Source organism: Labeo rohita, chromosome 17, assembly GCF_022985175.1.
Source record: "Labeo rohita strain BAU-BD-2019 chromosome 17, IGBB_LRoh.1.0, whole genome shotgun sequence".
NCBI classification, from domain to species: domain Eukaryota; kingdom Metazoa; phylum Chordata; class Actinopteri; order Cypriniformes; family Cyprinidae; genus Labeo; species Labeo rohita.
Genome location: NC_066885.1, coordinates 20,213,234 through 20,240,740, shown reverse-complemented (window position 1 = coordinate 20,240,740; position 27,507 = coordinate 20,213,234). Strand labels below are relative to the sequence as shown.

The 27,507-nt window shown below is 37.5% G+C and overlaps 2 protein-coding genes across 2 annotated transcripts; one reads left to right on the top strand and one right to left on the bottom strand.

Annotated features, from left to right (window-relative positions):
• apoba (apolipoprotein Ba) lies at positions 1–22,189 on the bottom strand. The gene is made up of 29 exons (XM_051134157.1): positions 22,102–22,189; positions 21,726–21,785; positions 21,201–21,313; positions 20,894–21,039; positions 20,612–20,759; positions 19,705–19,857; positions 19,492–19,616; positions 18,139–18,227; positions 17,572–18,019; positions 17,363–17,477; positions 17,139–17,282; positions 16,734–16,939; positions 15,939–16,143; positions 15,465–15,644; positions 14,475–14,678; positions 14,193–14,360; positions 13,908–14,113; positions 13,537–13,719; positions 13,315–13,445; positions 12,499–12,709; positions 11,511–11,683; positions 11,255–11,430; positions 11,040–11,161; positions 9,883–10,256; positions 2,196–9,779; positions 1,948–2,059; positions 1,832–1,861; positions 1,558–1,744; positions 1–1,477 (listed from the first exon to the last, which is right to left on the bottom strand). Exons 1-29 carry the CDS (start codon positions 22,151–22,153, stop codon positions 257–259), a joined length of 13,266 nt encoding a protein of 4,421 aa, XP_050990114.1. The 5' UTR covers positions 22,154–22,189; the 3' UTR covers positions 1–256.
• Positions 22,190–23,381: 1,192 nt separating this feature from the next.
• Positions 23,382–26,283, top strand: c17h1orf115 (chromosome 17 C1orf115 homolog). The gene is made up of 2 exons (XM_051134173.1): positions 23,382–23,754; positions 25,426–26,283. Exons 1-2 carry the CDS (start codon positions 23,461–23,463, stop codon positions 25,561–25,563), a joined length of 432 nt encoding a protein of 143 aa, XP_050990130.1. The 5' UTR covers positions 23,382–23,460; the 3' UTR covers positions 25,564–26,283.
• The last annotated feature ends 1,224 nt before the right edge of the window (positions 26,284–27,507 follow it).

Here is a 27,507-nt window from a genome sequence, read left to right as displayed (position 1 = left end):
TAATGTCTTGCAGCTTTTTTATTTATACATTTCCTTAAATACAATATTTTCCAAACTCAAATTAGCTTAATTATATTCTCAAAACGTTGTTCACCAAGACAGATAATCATTACATAGGTATATACTTTAATTTACTACAATTAGATCAAATTAAATACTAAAATGACATACAAAGTTCATAATACACTGTTAAGGAGACACAAAGAAGAAGGTAGACAAAAAAGTGTTCCTAATGCAGAATTTTAAGATCAAAGGTTTATGCCATGCTGGGCCATTCACTAAAAGATTTCCAATAGAAAGGAAGAGGAATATCCACATCCGTCTTTTTGTTTGAAACCCGTACATATGGCTCTGTATATGATGGCAATGACTTCATTAACGCAAGGTAGCTCTTAAACAGACTATTGACATATGAATTGACCATCATGAGAAGATCGTTTAGATTAGAGATGAGTTTCTCCTTTGATATTTCGTTGTACAGCTCCTGGATTTTACTTTTGCTAAAGTCTTTGAGCTCAGACAAACCTCTTTTAGCCTCCCGCATCCATTCACGAATCTTCTGCGTCACCTCTAAGTTCTCTGCTTCTTTGTAAATGCCATTGATGTGTGAGGAAATTTCTTCCAGTTTTTCTGTCTTGAGAGAGTTCAGGAACTCTTCTGCCTTTTGGATGTAAACCTTCACAGAGTTTAACAGGTCCTGGAACACATTCTCCACTTTGAGGTTTTCCCATCCCTCTATCGCTTGCTTAATCTGATCCTTTGCTGATTTTATCGCAGACCTTAGATCTTTCAAAATTTTCTTCCCACTAATAACCTTAGTGGTACCAGGAACAGTAAATTCTGCTTTATTAATGTGACCTGAAATGGTGTCAGCAATGGTTTCTATGAGACTAAAAAACCTTGTAGAAGCTCTATCGATTGCTTTGGAAATGGACTGCCTGATCCTAGTGTACAACTCCTGCCCGGTGAGCTTCTCCTCCAGACCTGGTAAGTGGAATTTGGTGTCCCTCAAGAACTTCATGGCAGCATCCAAAAGAACCCGCATGTTTGACTCATACTTCTGAAGAAATTCATTTGCGCTGATGGAGAACCTTCTGCTCAACTCTTGGAAATCAAGCTGGGGTAAGTTCTCCAGCGTTCTCCTCCACATCTTTTTAGCCTGTTGTCTGAGCTGCTCAACTGAGGTCTGCAGAGAATCGATCATGCGTGGGATCTCTTGGTAAGCTTTGTCGATGCCATTGGAGAGTGAGTTCTTCAGCTTTAGGGCGGCACGGTTCAGGTCAATGCCAAGGTAACTGACGTGGTACTGGTTGATAAACTGGTGGAGAGATGCTATGATGGAAGGAAGTCTGTCTTTAAGGCCATTTATCATATCTGATAGACCGTTGATATGATAGCCAACTTGGATGCTCAGCTTTTCTGAGTTCTTCAAAGTAACACGGAAACTCATCAGGTCTGTGTCCTTATCAGGGGTTGACTAGATAAACAATACAGACAATTTATTAGAATATTTGAATAAGTTGTACAAATTGTTGACAAAAATGATCACTTTCTTACCAAATATCTGCTGAACAGTTTCGCATAAATCTGAGATGGTGACCTCCTAGTGAATTGGAACCCGATGAAGCCAGCTGCCGGTGAGGATATCGAAGACGTGATTCCATTGTTGTGTGATGCATAACGAAAATGCAAGTCAGCAAAAGTCTGGCTTGTCACGTCAATGCCCAGTGTATGTCGTGAGGGACTGTGGAGTAAAAATACATTCACAGTAATATTAGTATTGCTATAAAGCAAAACAAGGCCTATGTAAAATAGAGATTCAAGAGATTACCTGGAAACTGAGGACTCATCCCGTTTCATTCTGAAGAAACATCAAACATTATTAGGAAACTATGACAGGACACTGTACAAATGTTTAGATTTGAGAAATTGATACGTTGTTCTTACCTTAGATTCCGATGAAGATCATGCTTCCAGTTTATATTCACATCCTGATGGGTAAACGTACTTTTTCCATCTATACCCACAGCTCCATTCTCAAGAAGAATGGTGGCAATCGCTAAAAATGGAATGTGAAACGGAATAACTAGGATATTCATATTAATTTGTAATATTCATTGACAAAAATGTAATATTTAAACATTAGATATAACATTAAATACTCAGATGAATGTGTAGACGTCTTTTAAGCTTACCATCCAAGTTATACTCGAGGAAAACCATGGTGGACGCGCAGGTGGACTTCAATGTACAAACAATTCCTGACTTTGTGTTTTCTATATTTCCAGCCCATGTATTGTTATAAATTGGAGTAGACGTTTTGATAGTGACGGATAGGGAACCAAAGGTTGGAATAAACACACCAGCTGGGAGATGGATTGATATCTCTGGGACTTCGATTTTTTGTTCTGGGATGATAACATTTGGCAATTCAAAATTATATAGCGTTTTTGTGATGTCATCCAGGCGAATTGGGTAGTCGCCAATGTCAAATGCTTTGGGAAGGTCAAATGGTGAGATGGTGATTTCATACTGTGGCAAACTGACGAACAAATGAGCCATTTTGTCTTTCAGATATTTTGTTTTTGCATTAATGCTAGGGATTTCCACTTTTGGTAAACCAGGCAAATTGATATCAAAAGTAGGTGTACTGATCTCATTGGGGATTTGTAGATTTGTCAAATCAATGACGAATGACGGTACATGAAGAGTAGTCAATGGTACGGTAAACTCTGGAACAGTTATTACTGGTGGTATTGAAATATAATCTGCCAGGCCAGGCTCTTCAATTCGCATATCCACTTCTCTAATCATTTGCTGAAGTTTTTTAAACCAGTTAGGAACTCTGACTGTTATTTGTGGGATATTAAACGTGACGCCATTTTCAAACAATTTTGTAGGCAGTGCAAATAGTGTTCCCTCCATGCTCTTGGTGTATATAACAACAGTCGAAGCACTGAGGAACTGCAATTGGTCAGCACTGGTCACTTCACCAAATTTAAATATGTCCCACAGACTCTTCTGGTAGACTGGTAATTTGATGGTCTTCAGGAATGCAACATTCCCCTCAATGGATTCGGACATTTCCATGCGGATTTCAGACTGATCGTTTGATAGCATCAGATCAGAGGAATGGATCAGTGTTGCTAGTTGTTCCTTGCCACTCCAAAGTAATTTTTGCTTGTCTGAGGTGATGGAAAGATCTGCATTCTGCACTATGCCAGCATGACCGAGGTTACTTGGTTGTGATATGTCAATGTCAAGATTAGCTGACAAAGTTGTCAGTGGAACAAACTCAAGCGTTGCCTTTATATTTTGCTTTCCGTTTGTTGAAAACGATGCAATGCTAGCAACATTGGTGCTTGCGTAAGTCATCGTAGCATAAACACGCCGAAGAGAAGCTTCGAGAGCGAGGTTCTTAGTGGCGTCCATATTCCAGGAACCAACCTTTTGGTGGTAGATCTTAGAGGTTAGATCAGTTTTCAGTGTGGAACGAAGACCATTGGCATTTAAATAAATAGTTGCTTCATTGTTTAAAGATCCAGCAAGATTTGCACTTTCCATGACGGTTGCTTCTGTTGTTCCTTTCCAAGTGCTCTCCAAAGAGAAATAAGATGAGAGTGCCTCAAGAGCTAAATTGTGATCCACGCTTCCAGAGCCTTGCATCTCGATTACTGGTAAATTATAAGTGTAGCTAACTTTGATGTTAGAGGCTATATTTGGTTTAGACTTGGTATTGCCACGAAGCACTTGATTTAGGTCCATCGTAAAAACTGGGAGCTTAACTTTAGCCAAGTTTGTTAAGGAAGCCTCCAAACTCCTCTTGGAGAGGCTCACAGTGCTTTCATGACTACATTCAGCAATCATATGTACCAAGGACAGACTTGTGGCCATCTTCAAACCTCTCCTTTTATTGATGGTGGTACTGCCATCAAGTTTAACTTTGAGGACATCGAACACGGATGTTGATGAGACATCAAACTTGACCATAACGTCAGATTGATTATACAGGCCGCCATTGGCATTCAGAGTTATTACAGGGGATTTGACTGAGAACTCGTACGTCATATTTCCAAACGCGGGTATCATTATGCTATTCTGCATTTCTGGTATTGTAAATGTGGGAAGGGTCAAGGCTCGAAGGGTCTCAGGGACATGCAAGACTGGTAGCTCCAAAGACGGAAGCACAAGGGTGTATGATGGCACTGAAAACCCCATCAAAGGAACTTTAAAGCTTGGTGTGCTTACCTCCTTAGGTATGAAATAACTGAATGCGGGCAGTTCGGCTCGGAAGGCTGAAACCTCAATGTTTAGTATAGGTATTGTGTATCCAGGAACAGTGAAATATCTTGGTGGCTGATTTGATGTGTCAATTTTGTGCTTTCCATACTGAATTCTGGCTTCGTTGTAGGAGTTGGTGAGGGCATCCAAAATGTGGTCTCGTCCGAGTTCAAAATGCAAATTCAAGATCTTGGCATTTTCAACGAAGGCTTCGTAGAATGGCTCAAGGTTTAGATCAAATGTGTGTTTGTCTGGGTTCTTCTGATACAAGAGCTTGAAATCAATGTCAAATGATTGTTGAGGAGTGGTCAGAAGATCTTTCAGACCATAATCTTCCCAAAGTGAAAACTCTTCAATTTTGGGTGTTTTCTTATTCAGGTATGGGATTGTAATTTCTGGGATACTGAGTGGAACGGTCAAGAAGTCAAGATTGGCTTCACCATCAACAAAAGCATAGATTCCAGCTTCATTTTCACTGTTATCCAAAGTAAAGTTGTGTCTGTATTTGTACTGATTGAAGCGAGCCAGACCTACCCAAAAAGCATTTTGTTTATTGGAGTTCAAAGTAAATCCAAAGTCATCTTGGAGATCTATTTTTCCAGTCAGCTTCAGGGGCAAGAGAATTTTAGAGTTCCCTTTATTTCTGCAGTCAAGTGTGACCTCAAATGGTTGAGCCAAGAACTCACATGCATTGGATATACTTCCACTCACTTTTCCAATTAGCTCAGCGTTATGTGAAATTCCAATTTGCATTCGGACATCCTCCATCTGAGCCTTTCCTTTCAGCGTCAAAATACTGCCTTTGATGAAGGGCGCCTCAGTCTCAGCCCTGGCATCAACGGTGATGTGGCTCAAAATGACAGACTCTGCATTAACCGACTGCTTCATCTTTAGGTTTCTGCTGTTTGTTTCTCCATCAAAATTGAGCTTTGCTGTGCCAGCATTGACAGTGAATTCCAAATTGCTCTTGTGTGTAATTTCATCGGAATAGTCATCAATGGACTTGGTGGTCCTTGATGGACTTGATGGAGACCACTTGCCACTTCCCACTGTTCCGACTGTTACAGTTATTGTCCCGGATTCAAAGCGAGCCTCTGCTTTTTTGGTTATTATAGCCTGACTGGAGAGATCTATGGTGGGGATGTTTAAATTATGGGTGTAAGTTGTGTCCATATTTGCAGATATTCCATTCTTTAAAGCAATCCCTACATTATTAATCAAATCAGCTGTGTATATACGAGTGGTGACTTTGGCAGCTGTCTTGGCTTTTGCTTCGGCTGAAGGACCACTTAAGATGACAGAACCCTCATGGTCAATTCCAAAGGCCATGTGACTGACTTTCATGGTTTCGCTAATAACCATTTTTCTCATTTTTGGAGCTTCAACTTGAAGCACTGCATCGAGGTTATAATCAAGGAATTCAAAGTTCGACTTTCCCTTTGAGTTCAGAGTAGCTTTAAACTGTGGAGATTTGGGTGTTTTTGTTGTGTTCTCAAGAGCTGCTGACGTCATCAGTGTATAATGAGGAGAATCTACTTTGAATTCTCCATAAAGTTTGCCAAAAGCTGGCAGACATGGTTCAAATGGAATTTCAGGGATTTTGACTTCAGGGATGGGCAACATGGTGATCTCAAAACTCTCCAGTTTAAGTTTTGGAACAGTAATTTCTGGGAATTTGATCTCCGTAAGAGTGATCTCTGAGAAAGTAAAATCAGGCAAGTCGGAAAGATAAAAAGCTCTTAAGTCTCCAAAGATGGCCTCCGGATCCACTTCTGGCATTTCTATCTGGCGAACCTTGTCAATGAATTCAACAATGCTCTGCTTGATTTGATCAAAGTCAACTGTGATGGAAGGAACACTAAATAGGTCCAGAATGGTGAATTCCTGTGTTGTTATCATTGCTGGAATTGTAATATCGCGTAGCTTTGCCATTTTAATCTTAAAGCCGGGAACCTCAAGAGTCGTGAATGGAAGAATAAAGGTAGGTACGTCAATTTCTGCTGTCTTTACGGCATTGAGAATTCCCTCCACAGCTTGACTGATTTGATTGAGAAGCTCCTTATTTTCAGCCATCTTCTTAATTTTATCAATGAGTTCTGTGAACTTTGATGAAATGAATTCGATCATATTGACGTAAGCAATGCTCGCTCTTTCCAAGTAAACTAAGATTTCATCTGTGATGTCCATGTCATTGATTCTCTGCCTCACATCCTCAAGAATGTCTTGGATCTTCAGTTTTATGTCTTTATATGCAGTGGTGTCGATTACATCTATAACATTCCTGCAAACCTCAGCTATCCTTGTATTTTTCAGTCTTTCCAAATAATCAACAACAGTCACCTGCATCTCTTTAATAAATTCTCTTGATGCCTCTATTTTTTGTGGGATTTCATACACTTCATTTATCTGCTTGTTAATATAATGAACTACTTCCTTGAGTTTTTCATTCATTTCATCAACAAATGTGTTGTAATCAAAAGTCCTTAAGGTCTTTATAATCATGAGAATGTACTCATTTAAATCATCTATAATTTGTTTGAAATCCATCAGCTTTAACAGAGAAACAATGCTATCCAAGACCTCCATAACCTTATCAGAGATGTACTCAAACTGGATAGATTTTAAAGTTTCCACTACAGCCTGTACCAGCTCTTGGATTCTGTACTGCTTGACTAATATAATGGCCTGCTCCACAAAAACTTCAATTTTCTTGTCAATTTCATAGCGTAAAATAAGCTCTTGTGCATTTAAGTAAACCCTATTGATTTTCTCTGGAATTTCGTACTCCTCTATCCAGTTTACAATTACATCTTTCGCAGAATCCAGCACTCTCTCTATGTCATCGTATGGGATTTGACCGGATAGGTCTTCCACATATTCAGTCAAGTCGAATGAGATTATATAGTCTCTCAGACCCTCAAGTAACATCTTGATGTCAAATGTCTCAACAATCTTCCTCAGTTCGCTCAGCTTTTCCTGAAGTTTGGTTTTAATTTCATATTTTGCATCCAGTTGTTTCAACCAAGCAGCACTGCTGTCCTGCAGCTTTTGTAAATCAATCTGTCTTATTATATCTTCAATACCATCAATGCCTCTGATAATTGTTTTGGTTATTTCATACTTCTCATCAAAAGCTTTTATCTCATCTCCAATCTGCATCAAAATGTCAGAGACGGAATTGGCCCACGATCCACTCTCAATGCCATCTTTGATTTGAATCATCACATCCCTAATTTTTGTTGCTAAATCAATGATATTCTTTTTAGAAGACTCCTTAAATTTCTCAGCATATGCATCAAGGTCATCTATTGATATGGTGTATTCATGTATGAGGGAAATCAGCTGGTTCTTGACAATGTTGACTTTTTTCTCTAGGTCCATGTCCATTATGATGTCATTCACTTTTTGAGGGAGTTCATCCAACTTGTTCCTAAAATTTCCAATCAAACCATTGATATCCAAACTGATGAGGTAGTTTTGTAGGGATTCGAATTTATGCAGAATTGCATTTTTAATGCTTTCAAAGGCAGCAGGGAAGCTCTCAATAAATGGAAGATAAATAATGTGACAGTCACTGGTCTTATCATACTTGACAAACCCAGAAGCACTAAACTTTTGATTGTCTAACGGAATATCACTAGATTTTGCTTCCGTGTTCAAAAGATTAGTTTGAAGCACTCCAGAGAGCTGGACCCCCATCTCGGTTTCTTTGTTGTAAATACTGACATCTTGATTGTAGGCGTGATTATTTAGCTTCGACTTGAATTTCCACACCACAGATTGTTCGTTAGGTATCAGCAAGCTGTCACACTTATTTTCAATGTGTGTTTCAGCTGACTGTCCGTTTGGCAACATGTGTACAGCAGACACTCTGTATTCATGGGACTTAGCAATGGCCAATGGCTCAGCTTTCAAAAGGAACTTACTGTAGAGCTGACCAGTGTGTTTCCCATAAAACTTCACAGTGCCATCGCTGTTCAAAATGGCATCGATTGTAAGGCTAAAAGGCATGGCCATTGTGCGAATGTTATTTTCAAGACGTAAAGATTCGCAATTTACTTGAGTCTTGCTGTTCATAACAGAAGACAGTCCTGCAAAGTCCAGGTCAAAGTTGTTACTCATCTGGGAATCGAAAACTTTCACTGTTGTATTGCACTTGACAGTACCAGCCAGATCTGCGTAAGTAAACTGACAGCTGTGCTTAACGTTATCCTCATCCCCATACTTTCCACTGAGGCTTCCAGCTACATCCATCTTAAATGGCTCTATCTTAAGGCGGCCATCACCGCTGAGTCCAAAATCAAACATCTCAAGTTTGTTATTTGCACTTAGTGATGTGACAAACGGCTTCATGTTAATTTTCATGTCATGGTTGTAGGATGCTCCATCGCAGATGAAATTGTCAGTTTTGGAACGGAAAGCCAAGGTCCATAAAGTTACAGTAAGGGTATGTGTGCACTCCGATCTCATTTTCTGTAAATTACCCATCATGGTATTAGATAGACTCAGTCCTTGCTTATCAATACCAAAGTTCATGGTGTTTCTTGCAGTTCCACCAAAGGCATTTCCTTTCAAAACACTGGTTAGAGACAGTTCTTTGGGTGAAATCTTACCCTCCGTACTGAGCTCAACTGTGTTATCCTGTGCTGATCCTTTGGATACAAGAGACATAGAGGCTCCATCACCATTGATACCAACACTGATGGTTTTCTCAAAAGTAAAAAAGCTTCCCTCAATGGTAGTCATGCAACTGGAGGTCAAGCCATTTGCTCCAAAAGTAAGCGCGCCTTTGTGTGTCCCACGTCCGTCTTTGAAATTCAGCAAACCTTCTATGTTTATTTCAAGGCCGTTACTGTTTAAGGATCCAGTAAGGAGGGAGTACGCACGATGTGTTGCATCATCCGCCTGGGTTTCAACTTTCAGTGTGGCTTGTTCACTTGTGACATTAAGTTCAGCTTTACAGCGCAGAGCTTTTCCAAGTGCCGTTGTACTACCATCCGACTTTACAGATAGCTGCCCTTTCTTGTGCTTTAACTCCACCACATGCTTCAGAACGTCATTTTGCACATTTGTTTTGGACAAAAGCGACAGCTCTCCATTGACGTAGGATCCTTTGATCACATTCTGGCCTTGGATGATTGAAGAGTCAAACTTCAATGTGGACTCTCCTTTTCCTTCTCTTTTGAGCATACTGAAGATGTAGGACTGGCTGAGGGTGGAGTTGGCATAGAGAGAGCCTATGCTGATAAATCCATCAAAGTTTCCATCTCCAATGATCTCATCATTCATGGAAGCTGACTGAGCCGAATAATGCAAAGAGGTTTGCAGACCAAGTGGACTAGATGCTTCAATCCTGTAGTTGGTCCTACCACTGATCTTATCAGCCATACTCATAGTTTCAGAGACGCTAAGGCTGGCGTCAAGTAAACAATGACTGATAGATCCATTTACAAGGTACTTCAAAGTATCATCTACTGTACCAGTGATCATGCCCATACCTATGTGAAGAGAAGAAAAAACATGTAAATAAAAACCTGAAGATGCCATTATGACAAACATTTTTGTAGATTAGGTTAATATGGTTTTTGATGCCTTAAATACCTTCAATTTTGTATGACAGGGGTGTCAAGGGGCAGCTGGCCATCATTTTGTACTTAGCAATGTAATTGGGAACATCAACAGTGTTGTTTCCCCCTAAGATAGAGCCCTCCCAGTCATAAAAGTTGCTGTTCGTCTTGACAGACACCTCTGCTACACCTAACATAGGTAAGGAGAAGTCCAAAGATTTGGGAATTGTGAATGCTGGAATCTTGTAGTTGTTCTCAGGAATTTCTAGGCCAATGAAGGGAATTTGAATCTGTGGGAGTGTGAGGGTGGGAGGAATGTTGAGTTCAGCAGATGACTTTCCTCCCAAGAGAAGAGGAAGTGAAATGGAGATTCTGCCTTTGTTGAACTGGTATCTCATCAATGCATCGCTGAACATAAAAAAGAGAGAGAAGCTTATAGTCAATATCAATGTATACAATATATCTGTATATAAAGATTACAAGTCTAAAGTTTGGACACACATTACACACATTTTCATTATATTATATAAAATGTTAAAGGGGACATCGGATGCCTATTTTTTTACAAGTTGGTATGATTCTTTAGGGTCTTTATTAAATATCTGTAACATACTTTGGTTTAAATTCCTCAATGGCAATGTAAAACAACACCTTTTTACCATGTCAAAATCAGCTCTGTTCATAGTGACCCGTTTCGATGCGTGTCTCTTTAAATGATAATGAGCTACTGTTCACTCCGCGCCTCTCTTTCTTTTTGGTGTATTTTGTGGCGCGTTACCTTTAAAAAAAACAAGTGCGGAGAAAATGGCGGAGAGCATACAACTGTCTGAGGGTGGAGATATGCTAATACGGCACAGTCCGTCAGCTGTTGTGGGCGGGGCCTGAACAGTATGACATCATACTACTCAGAAAATCAAAACAGATTGATTATTGAGACTGTTATGGTCTTTTAGGGATTAAACAAGGAGTCAAAGGATTTCCGTCATTTTAGGGTGGTTGTGTCCACACACTGCTTAGACACATATGCAAACACCATTTAAAAGTGAATTTTGCATCTGATGTCCCCTTTAATGTAACATGTCTTTTGTGACAACATGCCCCAATAGTTTTTAGCTGGTCTCCCTTATATCTGCTGATTTTATTTTGTTTTATTTTTTAAAAATAACAAAATGTTCCTAAAATATCACTCACGATTTAAGATATAATTTTTCTGGCAAAGATGGCAAGGTGAGTTCAGGTGTGCTTCTTTTGCCCCTCTGTATGTTCACGAATGTACTGCCTGCTGCTATTTTATCCAGCCAAATATTCGCTGCCTACGAATAAAAAGACTGATTATGAAATGTTCATTTTCAACAGTCATTCAAAAAAATTTGGTAATTTAGACAAGCTTGATTTGATGCACTTACCTCTAACCCTTTTGCAACAATGTGACGAAGTTTCATGTCAGTCTTGGTGACTTTCTGATCAAGGACATCATCAATACTCGCCTGCAGCTTGCTACGGTACTCCTCCATATTTGGAAAAAGTTGATCAACTTCAGAGTTTATGTCCGACTTCATTTCAAGTTCAACCTTGTTATTATCTGCAAAGTCACCAGTTAAAAACTCAATGACAAATTAATTTCAGGAATGATTGCTTCATTAACTATGTGTGCTTCATTACCGTATCTGAGGATGGCTTTTTGCACAGATGTAGTCTCTGGCATGCTAAAGGCAGTTTCAAGCTGCAGGATGAGCCCGTTGTTATGCTTTAGTGTGGCTGTGGCAGAGGACTCCATCTGTAGTGCTGGCACTGCCAACTTAAGCTCAATCAGACCGTCCGTCATAGCCTCTAACCTGCTCAGAAACACATACAAACAGTTGAGGTCAAAAGTTTACATACACCTTGCAGAATATTCAAAATATTAGTTATTTGACCAACATAAGAGGGATCATACAAAATGCATGTTATTTTTAATTTAGTACTGACCTGAATAAGATATGTCACATTAAAGGCGTGTACATATAGTCCCCGAGACAAAATAATAGTTAAATTTATAAAAATGACCACGTTCAAAAGTTTACATACGCTTGATTCTTAATACTGTGTTGTTACCTGAATGATCCACAGCTGTTTTTTTGTTTTTTTGTTTGTTTTTTAGTGATATCTTCATTCTGTTCAAAAGTTTACACCCCTGGCTCTTAATGCACAGTTCTTCCTTCTGAAGCATCAGTGAGCATTTGAACCTTTTGTAATAGAGTTCCTCAGTTATCCTCAGTGTGAAAATATGGATCTCAAAATCATACAGTCATCAAAATCATACATTGTTGGGAAGGTTTCAAATACACAAAAATGCTGAAAAACCAAAGTTTGTGGGACCTAAAAGATTTTTCTGAAGAACAGCGGGCAGTTAAACCTGTTCAGGACAAACAAGGGAGTCATGAACAACTATCACTAAACCCAAAAAAACCCCCAAAAAACAGCTGTGAATCATTCAGGTAACAATACGGTGTAAATTAAGCGTATGTAAACTTTTGAACAGGGTCATTTTTATAAATTCGACATTATTTTCTCTTGTGGACTATATGTAAAATAGAGATATTTACTCCTAGATATTTTCCCCCTACTATTGAGTGTTTACTCTTTTTAGAGTATTTAAAAAAATGTTTACCTGGCATGTCCAACTAGGGAAAGTTGCGGGATGTCTTTGTTAGTTACGTCAATTGTAATGCCACGCATCTTCTTTCCTTTAGCAATGCTATCTGTAACTGCCAATTTGATGCCAGCTTCAAGGTCATAATCAGGAATCTGGAAGTCGGTGGTGAGGATGTTCTTATTGCGGTTGTATTTCACAACTGCTGTGGCTTCAGTTGGCTCAGCACCTTAAAATAAAAGGAACTGGTTTTTAGACCGATTTCAAATTCTTAGACATTATACAACCCACATTCACTGAAATGCAAGCAATCTTGACCAAATAAATACATTTAAAAGTGCAAAATTTCCTTAGTTTACACATTTTTCATTAAATATACCATTTTAGTTACATCACAGCCTTGAACAATGATTTGCTACTTGTTAATGGGGTGCAAATGGATTTGATTGGAAAAAATCTCAGTAGTGCAAAATGAATCATTATTCTCACTATTCTCATTATTCTCGAGAGTACCACAATGTATGCGTGATGCTCCGTTGCGCCTTGTTTACGAGTGGAAGAATGTATGCGCACAAAAAGTTTAACCATTGATGTCACATGGACAGTTTTAACGATGTCCTTACTACCTTTCTGGGCGTTGAATTGCATTAAATTGAGTTGCGTTGCTGTCTGTGCAGGGTCTGAAAGCTTTCATATTTCATCAAAAATTTCTTAATTTGTGTTCCAAAGATGAACAAAGGTCTTACAGTTTTGGAACGACATGAGGGTGAGTAATTAATGACAGAATTTTCATTTCTGGGTGAACTATCCCTTTAAAATTGTTTTACAACTTACCCTCAGCCTTGAGAACAACTTTCAAAGAGTCGACTTTATGGCGCCCATCCTTTCCTTCTCTCAGCAATGCATAGGCAATGGTTGCCGTATACTCAGGCACTTCTCCTGTAGGTTGAAGTTCCAGAGCAAACCTGGAAAGAAATGATTTATTCCTATTTTTTAGTGCACAGACCTTGGAAGTAAATAAGTTGTTTGCATACTCTGCATCCACCTGTTTCTCACCTTGTCTCTCCTGTGAGAGGATAGTATGGTGCATTATTGGTGGAACTAGCATTTGAATACCGCAAAATTGTGCAGTAATTCATCCCAGGAAAAATGGGATTACACTCTGTAGAGTCAGTCCTGTCCTCTACCATGGAGGGGACAATCTTAGTCTGAGTGGTGGTCACTGAGAGCATCTTGTTGCTGTAGTGGAAAAGAGAGAAGAAACATTTTATTTATTCCATTATGTTCCATTCTAATTTTTGAAAAAATGTATTTCTCCTACTATCAGTAGTACAGAATGAAGTGACCCTTAAATATGTTTATGCAAAAGCACAAATGCATGGTAAGAAAGCATCTAATGTAGAATACAGAGAGTTCAGCTGGCCTACCTGATGCTAAAGACCTGGATGTTTCCCTGTGGCGCAGGGATGGAAAGCTTGATCTGACTGTCACTTATGGTGACCTTGGCATTCACAGCACTTTCATGGTACATGTTTGTGTGTGTTTCAATCCCAGCTACCACAAATTCCGGGATATAAACGCCCATTTGGGTAACAAACTCAATGCCCACAGATGGCATGAATGAGAGCTGTTGCTGAGAATAATAACAGAAAAACATCAACAATTTGCTACTTAATTGTGATTTGACAAAACACATTAGCGAGAAGGATTACCATCATGCGGTCAATAGTCAGGCCTCCTTTGGCTCCAGGGGCCAGAACTCCAGATAGGGAAAGCTTCAGTGGAAAGCCAGCACTTGTAGGAAGCATAAAGGCTTTGTCCAAGAACATATAGTGGACAAAAAGCTCATTCTCTAAGCTAGATATTAGCTTTCCCATGAACTACAATGAAAAGAGAATATCACACTTAGTAGAGTTAGATTTAGTTGATGAAGACTGATATTTTCAGAGTAATACAGATAGTGTATCTTATTTTCAAAATCTAATAACACTTACATTCATAGACATCGATTTAAATGTCTCTGTGTATAGTTTAATGTAGTGAATGATGAGACTGAGCTCATTAGTCTTCAAGTATCCCAGTTCTGTTCCCATAAACCGCAGGTAGGCCAAGCCTTTAGGAGCGTCTTCAATCTGTTCAAGGCGTTTTTTGAACTCTGATAGGTATTCTTCCACACTTCTCATGATATCCTGAGGAACCTGAGAGAGAATGTGTTTCTTTAAAAAAGAACCCAGGGTACTAAGACTTGTATGGCTTAATATAACATAAATGATGTCTCTTACTGAAATATGTAGTAGAAAACCCATGAAAGATTTACGTTATTTAAAAAAATCCACATTGTTTTATCATATTTTGGATGTTAGGGGGAGCTATTATTTTACAATGTCAAATGGTTGCACTCAGTGTGCTACTGGCACTACTTGTTGCTATTTTCACCACAACACAACTGTGCTGATGTTTTTACCACATTTTTCCAACAGCACAACTGTGACGATACAATGCCACATTGTGCGGCTTCTGGTTGTAATTTTCAGTCAAAGGGCAACAAGAGAAGCGATGCAAGTCCTCACTGCTTTCCCAGCGATAAGAAGAGGAGAAAAGAATGAAAGATGCCTGTGGACGAATAAAACTTCCTAAAGACCTGCGTCTTTGTTCTTTCCACTTTCGCCCTGATGCCTTTGAGGATTTTAGTAGACCACAGCTACTGAAAGAGCTTACAGGTAGTGATGAATATAAGCGTAGGCTTAAACCAAATGCATGTAAGCTGTTTAGGAAGTTTTATTCGTCCACAGGTATCTTCTTATTCTTTTCTCCTCTTCTTATTGCTAGGAAAGCAGTGAAGACTTTCCGAGTTGTGTTCCGGTTGTGACATTGTTTACGTTATATTAAGCCATACAAGTCTTAATACCCAGGGTTCCTTTTAAGCATTATTTTTTATTTAGATGGATTTTCATTATACACACAAAAGATTCCTTATTACATACCTGTCTTTTCATCCTTTCACCTCTAAGTGGGGAAATCCACTTATCCAAAACCCGTTTGACGGGATGTGGAATCTTTTCATTGACCCAGTACAAAGCTTTTGAGATTGTATCAGGGAAGAAACCATTTTCACCAAAGAGAACTTCAATGGCCGGCTCAAAGCCTTCACCTTCAAGACCAATCTAGAAAAGAAGTCATCACATGCATTCATATAATGGGAAAATATGGACACAACATATAGAACAGATGTGCCCAAACTCGTTCCTGGAGGGCCAGCGTCCTGCAGTTTCGATCCAACTTGCCTCAACACACCTGCCAGGAAGTTTCTAGTATGCCTTGTAAGAGCTTGATTAGCTGGTTCAGGTGTGTCTAATTGGGGTTGGAGCTAAACTCTGCAGGACACCAGCCCTCCAGGACCATGATTGGGCACCTCGATATAGAACATAGAGCCTTTTAATAAAAAACTCATACAGTACCTCAAGTATTTCTGCATTGAAATTGTCAAGTGTGGTGGCTAACATGATTTCTCTGGGCATGTAATTAGCAGAGTCAAAAATCATGTTGCTTTCTACTGAGCCAACCAGCGGGACTTCAATTTTGTAGTTATGTGAGAACTTTGTGAAGTCCACAGGGTTGAAGCTCGCATCTCCCCGTATAGCTTTTAGAATGTAGTCCTTTGTTCTAAAAATACACAAAACATAAATTAATTAGGGATGCACAACATATCATTGCCTGTATTGGTTATCGGCCAATATTATTAACCTTATTTTTACTTTTAGATTACATTTATCATCATCTAATGGTCACTTAAAGTTAATATTTTAAAACAATACAAATTTAATAACACTGTAAAATGTAATATACATTTTTCTTGCAGCACATTATGTTATAAGCAACTGATTTTAATTTGTACTGTTTTATTTTTAATTTATTATGACAAAATAATACAGAAGTTTAATATCGGCAACTAATTAGTTATCTGTAATAGCATTAAACTAATGGAACTTTTAATATTGGTACATTCCTAAAGTTATGTCTGATAAAAGGTATGAAGACTGAGCTTATCTTGACAACATAAAAAGTATTATTTTGTTTAAGGTTAGAATTCATCCTCTAATGACAAAATCTTTAATCTTAATACAGCATCCATTGTACAACATCCTCAGCACATTTTCTGTTTCCAATAAAAAACATTAAGACAAATAATTTTGTAATTAATAATTAATCTTAATAATAAACACACTCAGCATTTGAAATATTAGTGTACATACGTGCTTAGGGTCGGATCTTCGGATTCCAATATGTTAGCGATATGAGAAGAGACAAAGCTTTTAACTTGCTCATTTTGCTCAGTTTTGAGTGTCCTCAGCACCTTGTTTGCTTCTTCAGGGTTCCTCATGAGCATCAGATATGCTGAAATGCGTTTTTGGGCAGGTGCCTCTGAATTCTCATACTGCTGTATCAGGGCATTTTTCACCTAGTTGCAAGAAATCAAAATATCAAGCGCTTTAGCAATTAATCCAAATTATACTGGCTGTTTTTTACTTTAAATTCAAGTGTCCAAGTGGTTCAGGTACTAAATAAAATTCATTTGGGTGACTAATGCATCTTTAAGAATGTCTAGTGTGGAATAATGATAATTTAAACACTGTAAATCTTAACAAGAGTTGATTTACATCTGATTCCATTTCCATGAGTCTGAAAGCCTGGATAGCTGCTTTTTGTACTGGCAGAGAAGCGTACGTCTGGCCCATGCAATTTAGAAGAGAAGACTTCAGAGATGGGAATCCCTCCATGTACTTTCCCATGACTCCAATAACCTATACAACACATACTTTGGTTAATATTGAATAATTAATGTTCATTACATATTGATCAGATAAATAGATGTGACACATACCCTTAATGTAAGGTAAGTACTGTCTTCATCTCTAGAACAATCACCTAGCATGAATTCCATGAATTCAGCTACTTCCTTAACTTCTGGTGTTGATGTTGCTTGGTCTTGAGGAAGTCTGGTGTGAATTACAGACAGTTGTAAACAAAAATCTGAACAGAAAATCAAATGACCTACTGTATCCAAACTGTGTAAATATTACTAGCACTTACTGTTTCACTGTGTTGGCAAGAGCATACATGATGGATTTGCTTTGCTTGTTTTGAGCCATGCTCAACATATCTCTAACCTTCTGAGGGCTGGCCTGGGGTAAGAGACTCAAAGCATAAACTATAGCATCCACTTCTCTGGCTGATTCATCAAAAGTCCTGAGGATCTGCATGATGGCACTGGTACATTCATCGGTTCCACACTGAAAGAGCGTCTGCCACGTAAGCCACTCTGAGATCTTCATCATCTCATCAGCAGCTCCAGACAGCGTCTCGTTTTTCAAGCCACGCACTTCAGACACCAACTTGTGGAAGAGGCTGGCTCGCTGTTGACTCTTTCCTGAGCTGCTAAGCATATTCAGCTCTCTCACTGTGGCAAGCACATCATCCTTTGACTGAACAGGAAGTTTGTCCTCCACCTCCTCCAAAAAGAGCTTCTTCTCAAGAGTATCTGAACAGAGCAAAGACATTTGCTTATTCATATATTCATACCTCCAAACCTTTCAAAATCTGAATAATTCTTGTAAAGTACAAAGTAATTTTTAGATTTTTAGAGCTTATTCCACTTACCATCTTTGTTGAAATATCTGTTGTTTATTTTCACTGAATCCTGTAGCATTAGACTCTGTTTTACTTCTGAGGAGATACCATACTGCCCCCTATAGGAGAAATAATAGCACATTTTATAAACATCTGCAAAATATTAATTATTTTACCAAAATAAAAGTTATTTTTTATTTAGTATTGACCTAAATAAGATATTTCACACAAAATACATTTACATATAGTCCACAAGAGAAAATAATAGTTGAATTTATAAAAATGACCCCGTTCAAAAGTTTACATACACTTGATTCTTATTGTGTTGTTACCTGAATGATCCACAGCTGTTTTTTAGTGATAGTTGTTCATGAGTCATTTGTTTGTCCTGAACTGTTAAACTGCCTGCTGTTCTTCAGAAAATTCTTTCAGGTCCCACAAATTCTTTGGTTTTCCAGCATTTTTCTGTATTTGAACCTTTTCCAACAATGACTGTATGATTTTGAGATTCATCTTTTCACACTGAGGACAACTGAGGGACTCATATGCAACTATTACAGAAGGTTCAAACACTCACTGATGCTTCAGAAGGAAACACGATGCATTAATAGCTGGGGGTGTAAATTTTTGAACAGAATGAATATGTGTACGTTTTTCTTATTTTGCTGAAATATTATATATTTTTTTCATTTAGTACAGCCCTTCAGAAGCTACAGAAGATGCGTATATCTCTCCCAGAAGACAAAATAAGTTAAATTTACCCTGATCTTTAAATTTAAAAAGTTTTCACCCCCCCGGCTCTTGATGCACTGTGTTTCTTTCTGGAGTGTTTGAACATTCTGTAATAGTTGCATATGAGTCCCTCAGTTGTCCTCATTGTGAAAAGATGAATCTTAAAATCATACAGTCATTGTTGGAAAGGGTTCAAATATGCAAAAATGCTGAAAAACCAACCATTTGTAGGACCTGAAGGATTTTTCTGTAGAACAGCAGACAGTTTAACTGTTCAGGACAAACAAGGGACTCACAAACAACTATCACTAAACAAAAAGCTGTGGATCATTCAGGTAACAACATTGTATTAACAATTAAGCATATGTAAACTTCTGAACAGGGTCATTTTTAAAAATTCAAGTATTATTTTCTCTTGTGGACTTTACATAAACGTCTCTTATGTGAAATACCTTATTCAGGCCAGTACTAAATAAAAAATAACATGCATTTTGTATGACCCCTCTTATTTTGGTAAAATAATTAACATTTTCCATATTCTGCAAGGTGTAAGTAAACTTTTGACCTCAACTGTATGTGTTTTGGCAGGTCTGACATCAATTGTGATGTCGTCATTACTAAACAAAGACTTTATGTGTAGAGATTACATACTCATGTGAGAACGGGATGAAGAGATGCTTCTCTGTACACTGAGCTTCAGTCATGTGCTTTCTCCTGTTATCAAACTGATAGTTGCAAGTCTGAGTACTGCTGATTAGCTTGGAAATAAGTCCATTCTGCAAAGATAAAGTTCAGAAGTTGTTTAAATGACATTTTTGCTATGAAAGAATGGATATCAAAAGAAATAATGCATGTGTGTCGCACCAGGCCAGGCAAGAGTGACAGGGGGCTTGTGGGGAGACTGTGAGGTGAGAAATGGCTGCAGTCCGACAGATCTCTGACCACGGTGACATCTGTGTCGATATCCTTCCTGGAGTTGACTGTGATATCTGTCTTGCAAATACCATGGATTGTACTCTTAAAAATAAAAGAACAGAGAAGTTGTTAGGGAAAATCTATATTAGGTCTATATAGGTTTACAGAGGGAGCCAAAGTCTGAAACCACACTGAAAATCAGCATTTTTTCAATTAAACCGGGAAGTAATCAAAGTTTTAGGATTTAGGGGAAAAATGATACAAAGTTACGTAAACTGAACAAAAAAATTAAGATCCAGCACCTTTTCTTTTTCTGACCAAACACAAAGTGGTCACATTGCATATAAAAGATTGTGTGTTTTACATATGTGACCCTGGACCACAAAACCAGTCATAAGGGTCATTTTTTTGAAACTGAGATTTATACATCATCTGAACACTAATAAATAAGTTTTCCACTGATGTATGGTTTGTAGGATAGGACGATATTTGCCCGAGATACAAATATTGGAAAATCTGGATTCTGAGTGTGGTAAAAAATCAAAATTGTGAGAAAATCGCCTTTAAAGTTGTCCAAATGAAGCATATTACTAATCATGAATTAAGTTTTGATCTATTTACGATAGGAAATTTACAAAATATCTTATGATCTTTATTTAATATCCTAATGATTTTTGGCATAAAAGAAAATCAGTTATTTTAACTCATACAATGTATTCTTGGCTATTGCTACAAATATGCTACTTATGACTGGTTTTGTGGTCCAAGGTCACAAATGATATATAAACAACATATGAAAAATTAATTGTTAATACTGCATTTGTGTGTGTACTTTACATTTTTGTTTTAATCTCACCATTCTTTCATTGTGTTCTTCCTCCAGGACTGGCACGAGGAGAGCTGAGATGATTCCTCTTTTGATGTTCAAAATGTTTTCTGGTTCATCCTTCTCTGGATAGATGGAAACACTGGTTACCTGCTCCACCACAAAATTCAGAGGGTTCCTGGAAAGAGGGTTTCATAAACCAAATGCTCAAAAACCAAAATATAAGATTCATTATTATTAGTGAAGGAACAGGATGTATTTCCTCTATTTAAGGGGAGGAATATTCCAGATATAATAGGCTGTTCCACATACTTCTCCATGGCAAGCTGGAAGGCCTCGGCTCCAGCAGCCTGCCTGTAAACAGGCTGACCCTGTGCATCAATGACCGACACCTCGCTCAGGACACATTCTTTTGTGTGAAGGACAAAGCTGCAGGTCTGTGGGACCTCAATTTCAACCTGATGGTGGAGAAAGAAAATACACACGATACACTACCTTTTTTTTTCTGTATTTTTAATTAAGTAAATGCAGACTTCAGGGCATAAGAGAATTTGTTTGCAAACATTTAAAAATCAAACTTTTTCAAAATCATTTTAAAGATTTTTCATTTTTTTTGTACCTGACAGGAGATCTTTGGCCCATTCCTGAGGTTAGCTGTACCCGTCACCCCATTTTTGCTCTCAGCTGTATACTGATAAACATATTTTCTGAGGTTCTTGAACCTTGCGGACACTTGAAAAGAAAACAAGCATTTAATAATTGTACGTAAGTGTTACTATAATGCTGGTGATAAAAATAACAACAACTTTGTTGTTGTAACAGTTTCACAATTGTCTGATTTCACATGTTTAGAGTTTATCATGATTTCTTCAGTATTTCAGAGTTAGTTCTAAGTAATCAGATGAACTGGAGACCTTTGGACCATTTGTTGACAGAGTGGCACCCCTCTGATTCAATACTCTCGACACATACAGGGTTCATGTACCAGGGTTCAGTGCTGCTATCTTCAGCAGTCGATAGTAGCACAGTAGGCCAGACTAAAGAATCTCATCCTGATTGGCTGCAGACAGGTTAATGTATGTCACAACGAACTAACCTGAGGTTAGTTAGATGAGAATCAACATGTTGTGTATTGGTCGCTTACATGGGCATACGGGTGGTTGTCCTTCTACAATGTCTTCCGCAGCTACCTCAGTGTTTGCTTCTAGAGAGGCAGAGAAAAAAGTGTCTGAATTAAATACGTTATATTTGATAAAACAACAACAAATCTGAGTAAATGATAACTAGACTATAGAAAAATAGATCAAATGAACGTCTAGATTTCCATTCCTGTCTTAACATTTATATAATCTTTTTTTTTTACAATAAATACTAAAAAATCTTTCATAAGACAAGTTATATGAGTTACAGACAAAGACCTAATAATAATACAACAGGATGAAAATTAGAAAAATAAGTGAATAGGGTAAATACTACAGGAGAAATAAGATAAACAGTGGAAGACAGATATAAAATCTTACCTGTTAATAAATGTGCACTAAGGATGAGTAATAGACAAAACTTAGTGTCCATCTTTATGGGCACTAAAACTTTATCTTACTCCTTTTTTCACCCGCTTCTCTTAAATACTCCCACCCAGCCGCCCACCCCCAAGCCTACAAATGAAACCTCCTCCGATCAGTCAAATGACCAAAAATGACAACTCTGACCTGTCATTCAAAGTTCAGCACATAATGTGAGAACACAAGGAAAACACAAGAAAAAAAAATGAAGAGTTAATAAATGCAAAACACATTCTTGACTAAAAAAAGTGTACAAAAATATATATATAATTTGCAATTTTTGCAATTATACAATTATGCAAAACGAAAGGTGATGTTTCATGTCCGAGTAAAACTTACAACAATTTCTGGGGTATTCACCCCCTTTACTGTTTCCTAAATTCCTGACTGTACCCATTTACCCATTGTCCTACTTTGAAGGGCATGTTGTAACACCTGATTTACACATCTAATCAATATGTTAATTAAGGCACTGTGTATAGGAGTCCAAGCTGATATGTTAAACACGTAGCTTTCATATAGGGTTACTACATAAGAGCGTTGCGTAATATTCACAGTCATCCTAAAAGTGGGGTACAAAATTACCCTTTAAATCTACAAAACAAAAAGTATTTTACAAGTTATGAAACAAAACAAATTGCAACTTTTTTATGTAATATTTTTTTTAATATAATATACATGTGCAACTTCCATATCAACACATAAAATTATTGTGACTATTTAAATGTATTAACTTCTTTTGTATTGGTGTAAGGAACATATTTCCTTCCATGAACTGAAAGTGGCATACACTTTAAATCAATGGTCAATCACAGTGTAATAATAATAATAATAATAATTCCTTACATTTATATAGGCTTTTCTGGGCACTCAAAGTGCTTTACATAGAAGCGGGGAATCTCCTCAACTACCACCAGTAGCTGTTGTAGAAAGTAGAAAGCATAGAGCAGTCAGAGATGTGATTTTTATATCTATTGTTTGACATAATCCACTGCATAAACTCTGTTCAAGTTCTTCAGTTTGAAGTCATCAAAACATGACGTAATTGTAGCCTAGTTATGTCATTGAATAATGGTATTCTCTATGGTAGCATAACACTTACTGAATACCGACTTCAAAAAGAAAATTGATACCTAAACCAGTCTAAACAGATAACATCACCTTTGTACTAATGACTGCATATCACAGTGGTTCTGTCAGTGATTGGGCCGCGCTGAACTGCGCATGCGCAGAACTATTCCGGCTGAAGTTGCGTGAACTTTGCACCTGACACATTCAGGTGATTCCGATGGACACTGTACTTTAGATGTCAGTAAAATGTCTCGAAAACGCGTCAAATTAAAGAGGAAAACAAAGCATAAAAAGAAGGACAAATCTAAAATAGTTTGTACTAACGACGATCAACCAGCTAAAGAAGAAATCAAGGTTCAAGACGGGCCTCACAGGCTGGACTCTTCGAAATGCGAGAATAAGAAAAAGAAGTCCGCCAAACAAGTGCACATCGCCTTTTTACCAGACAAATACCAACCGCTGGTTGAGGATGATGGTGTGGACCAACAACAAGATGACAATGTCAAGAAAAAACAAGACAAATATAAAAAGTTAAGAAAAGTACGTGATTGATTGACACAGTTCTTGTTTGTCTGATCATGATTTATTACACGGTAAATGTAAACACTGCTTACCTGCTTGAGTGACGCAGATTATATTTTATTATATATTACTTTAATTTAGCGTTTTTTAAAGTTTTTGACAACAACTTTTGCTTTTATGTTTTCAATTCTTGTTAAATGTTCAAGAACATATATAGCTAGTTCTTGAAACGTAATTAAAATCTATTAAAATAGTCTGTTTTAACTATGCTTTCTCTTTAATAATAATAATTATAATAATTAGTGCTAGGCAATGATTAACTGCATCCAAAATAAAAGTTTTTGTATACATATGTGTGTGCTGTGTATTTTAAATATGTATATATAGACACACATACAGCATATGTTTAGAAAATGTTTACATGTATATATTTATATTCATATAATTTGTATTATATATAAATAAATTTGATATAAACATAACATTTTTCTTAAATATATACATGCATGTGTGTGTATTTATATATACGTAATAAATATACACAGTACACACACATACATTATGTACACAAAAACTTTTATTTTGGATGCGATTAATCATTGCCCAGCACTAACAATAATAAACCTTTGAAAAATGTTGAATATTGTTAATACAACTGTGTTAGTTATGTTCGGTTACATTTGATAGTCCACTTCAGAGATTCTACTAACTGTAAATGTGACCCTGGACCACCAAACCATTCATAAGTCGCTGGGGTATATTTGTAGCAATAGCCAAAAATATATTGAATGGGTCAAAATGATTGATTTTTGTTTTATGCCAAAAATCATTAGGATATTAAGTAAAGATCATGTTCCATGACAATATGTAAAATTCCTACCATAAATATATTAAAACTTAATTTTTGATTAGTAATATGCTATGTTAAGAACTTTATTTGGACAACTTTAAAGGTGATTTTCTCAATATTTAGATTTTTTTGCATCCTCAGATTCCTGGTTTTCAAATAGTTGTATCTCGAACAAATATTGTTCTATCCGAACAAACCATACATTAATGGAAAGCTTATTTATTCAGCTTTCAGATGATGTTTAAATCTCAATTTGGAAAAATTGACCCTTATGACTGGTTTTGTGGTCCATGGTCACAAATAACTTCGCAATTATATATCAACAAACTCACTGACTTTTAGATTAGGGTTTGTAGAATAAGGAAAGGACGTGACATGTGGCCAAGTATGGTAAAACTTCTCATACTCGGAAACTGTGATCTGCATTTAACCCATCCAAGTGCACACACACACACCGTGAACACACATCCGGACCAGTGGGTAGCCATTTTCGCTGTGGCGCCTGAGGAGCAGTTGGGGGTTCGGTGCCTTGCTCAAGGGTCTCACCTCAGTCGTGATATTGAAGGTGGAAAAGAGAGCTCTGGTCATTCACTCGCTGCTGGTACTGAGACTCAAACCTGCAACCCTTGGGTTCAAGTCAGACTCTCTAACCATTAGGCTGTGACTGCTCCAAATAACTAATAATGTACTTTGTCTGTTGGAGGACCATCAAAATTAAGTGTTAGCATTAACATTTTAATGATTGGTACACTAGTTGGCATGTAGTTGCAAAGTTATTACCTTAAAATAAAGTGTTACCTCATATTTATTCATCTTTGTTTATCTAACTTTTTTTACAGAATATGGGAAAAGCTTTCCGGTACAGCTGGAAGTGTCTGGTGGTTGGACTGCAGAATCTGAGCACAGCCTATTCAATGCCGCTGGGTGCCGGTGCCACAATAGTACCAGACATCCAGAGAGCAAGAGCTCACATTTAACACAGGACACAAGACAAGCCAGTTACATCACGAGTAGTACGGTGATCAATGCAGGATGTCTATTTTTACTACAGCCACTTATCAGCGATATGGAATTCTGATTTGAATGTGCAATAGGTGTATTTTTATTTATGTGCCACTGAGACTAAATTTGTAAGATAATTTATCTTTGACAAGAAAATATCGCTGCAATGGACTGTTTAACACACATATTCTTAATGCGCAACTAATGAAGAGAAACAAAAAAGTTGTTGATTTTATTCTTTGATATGATGGGTAAAGTAAGTTGAATAATGTGAATGTGGATGTTAGGCCAGTGGAGTAGTGCTCTCAATGAGAAGACAGATGTAGGAAACAGATGTGGAGTGAATAGTGGCATTGAACAGGAAGAATTAAGTATGTTATGAAGTGCGTTTTCAGAAACTGTATTGTTTCTCAAGATTTAATTATTCTTAAAAATGTTGCAAGCGCATAGAATGAGCATGAATGTGATTCAGCAGCACAGTTTGTACTATTATGCACATTTTTGTAATTATATATATGAACAAATTGTGTTTAACAGGATTTAGAATTGAACAAAAACGTTGCTATTAAATGTGTAAATGAATGCATTCACACTGATGTACAAATGAAGCAAATGTGTTGAAGATTAAATTAGGCTTGAAATGCTTGCTCAAATTTTGCTCAAACTAATTCAAGCCTGAAACTTTCACATGTTCACCAATAGGTGACACCATTGTGTAAGACAAAAGTAATGACTACATGGAAAATAATTTGCACTTGCATAAACAGACTGATAGTTGCTGATAAGCACCTGATTTTACGCTCATGAATAATAAATGTATTTATTTATTGAATCAAAAAGGGCTCAAAGAGTAGCAAAGTTACACTAAAAATCCAGATAGACAATCAATGTAAGGATGCAGAGAACCAAAGGCTGTGTTTTGTAACTTTGCCATACACAATACTCTTCTCTTTCATGTTTGATGTTTTCTAGGTTGTTCCATTTTTACTAATTAATTCATTTAATCCACATCTCCACGCCAGGGATTTCCCACAGGTTCATTTCCAGTCATTTCATCATAACCTCAGATTCACCACTTACACAACACCTCATTGCTTTTATGTTTCAGGTCTACGCATACTGTAGCCAACAGGCACATTGATGGAATGGAATGAGCGTGATAAAGTCAGTGCATATGAACTACATTCACCGCAACATACCGTATAATGCTCTAGCGTAAGTCTACGCATGGAAAGCGACCAGATAAGCTTTAGTCATTTATAAAGTGAATTCAATATCTACACCACTGTTGTTTAACAAAGGGAGGGATGGTAATAGAGAGCCAACAAGATGGCCATCAGCAAGGAGGGGAGCAGCTGTTACAAAGATAAGAATGTTTGAGACTTAAACTGCCCTTTTTTATTTATCAGAGGGCGTTGGACAGGGATGCATGGCTGAAATGTGATCTATGGACCAGGGGAGATTAAAGGTTCATGGGTGTATTCAGCTGGCACTCTCCTCCTTACAGGTGCTGTGGTAGAACTTGACTTAATAGGTGGGCTGTGATCACTCAGTTACTAGATAAGAAAACACTCTTGTTAGGAGACGCCAGGTCATTCTGCAGTACATGAAGCAGAAAACGTTTACGTTTTTATCTACAGGCCTAATAATACGTTCATCGCTTAATAATCTAAAAGTCATAATAGAGAACCACAAAAATATCTGTAAAGATGAAATCATCTTTTATATACTCATATTTTAAGGTCATTTGGGGGGGCATTTAAAGGAGAAGTCCACTTCCAAAACAGAGATTCACATATAATGTACTCACCCCCTTTTCATCCACGATGTTTATGTCTTTCTTTCTTCAGTCATAAAGAAATTATGTTTTTTGAGGAAAACATTTCTGCGTTTTTCTCCATATAATGGACTGCTATGGT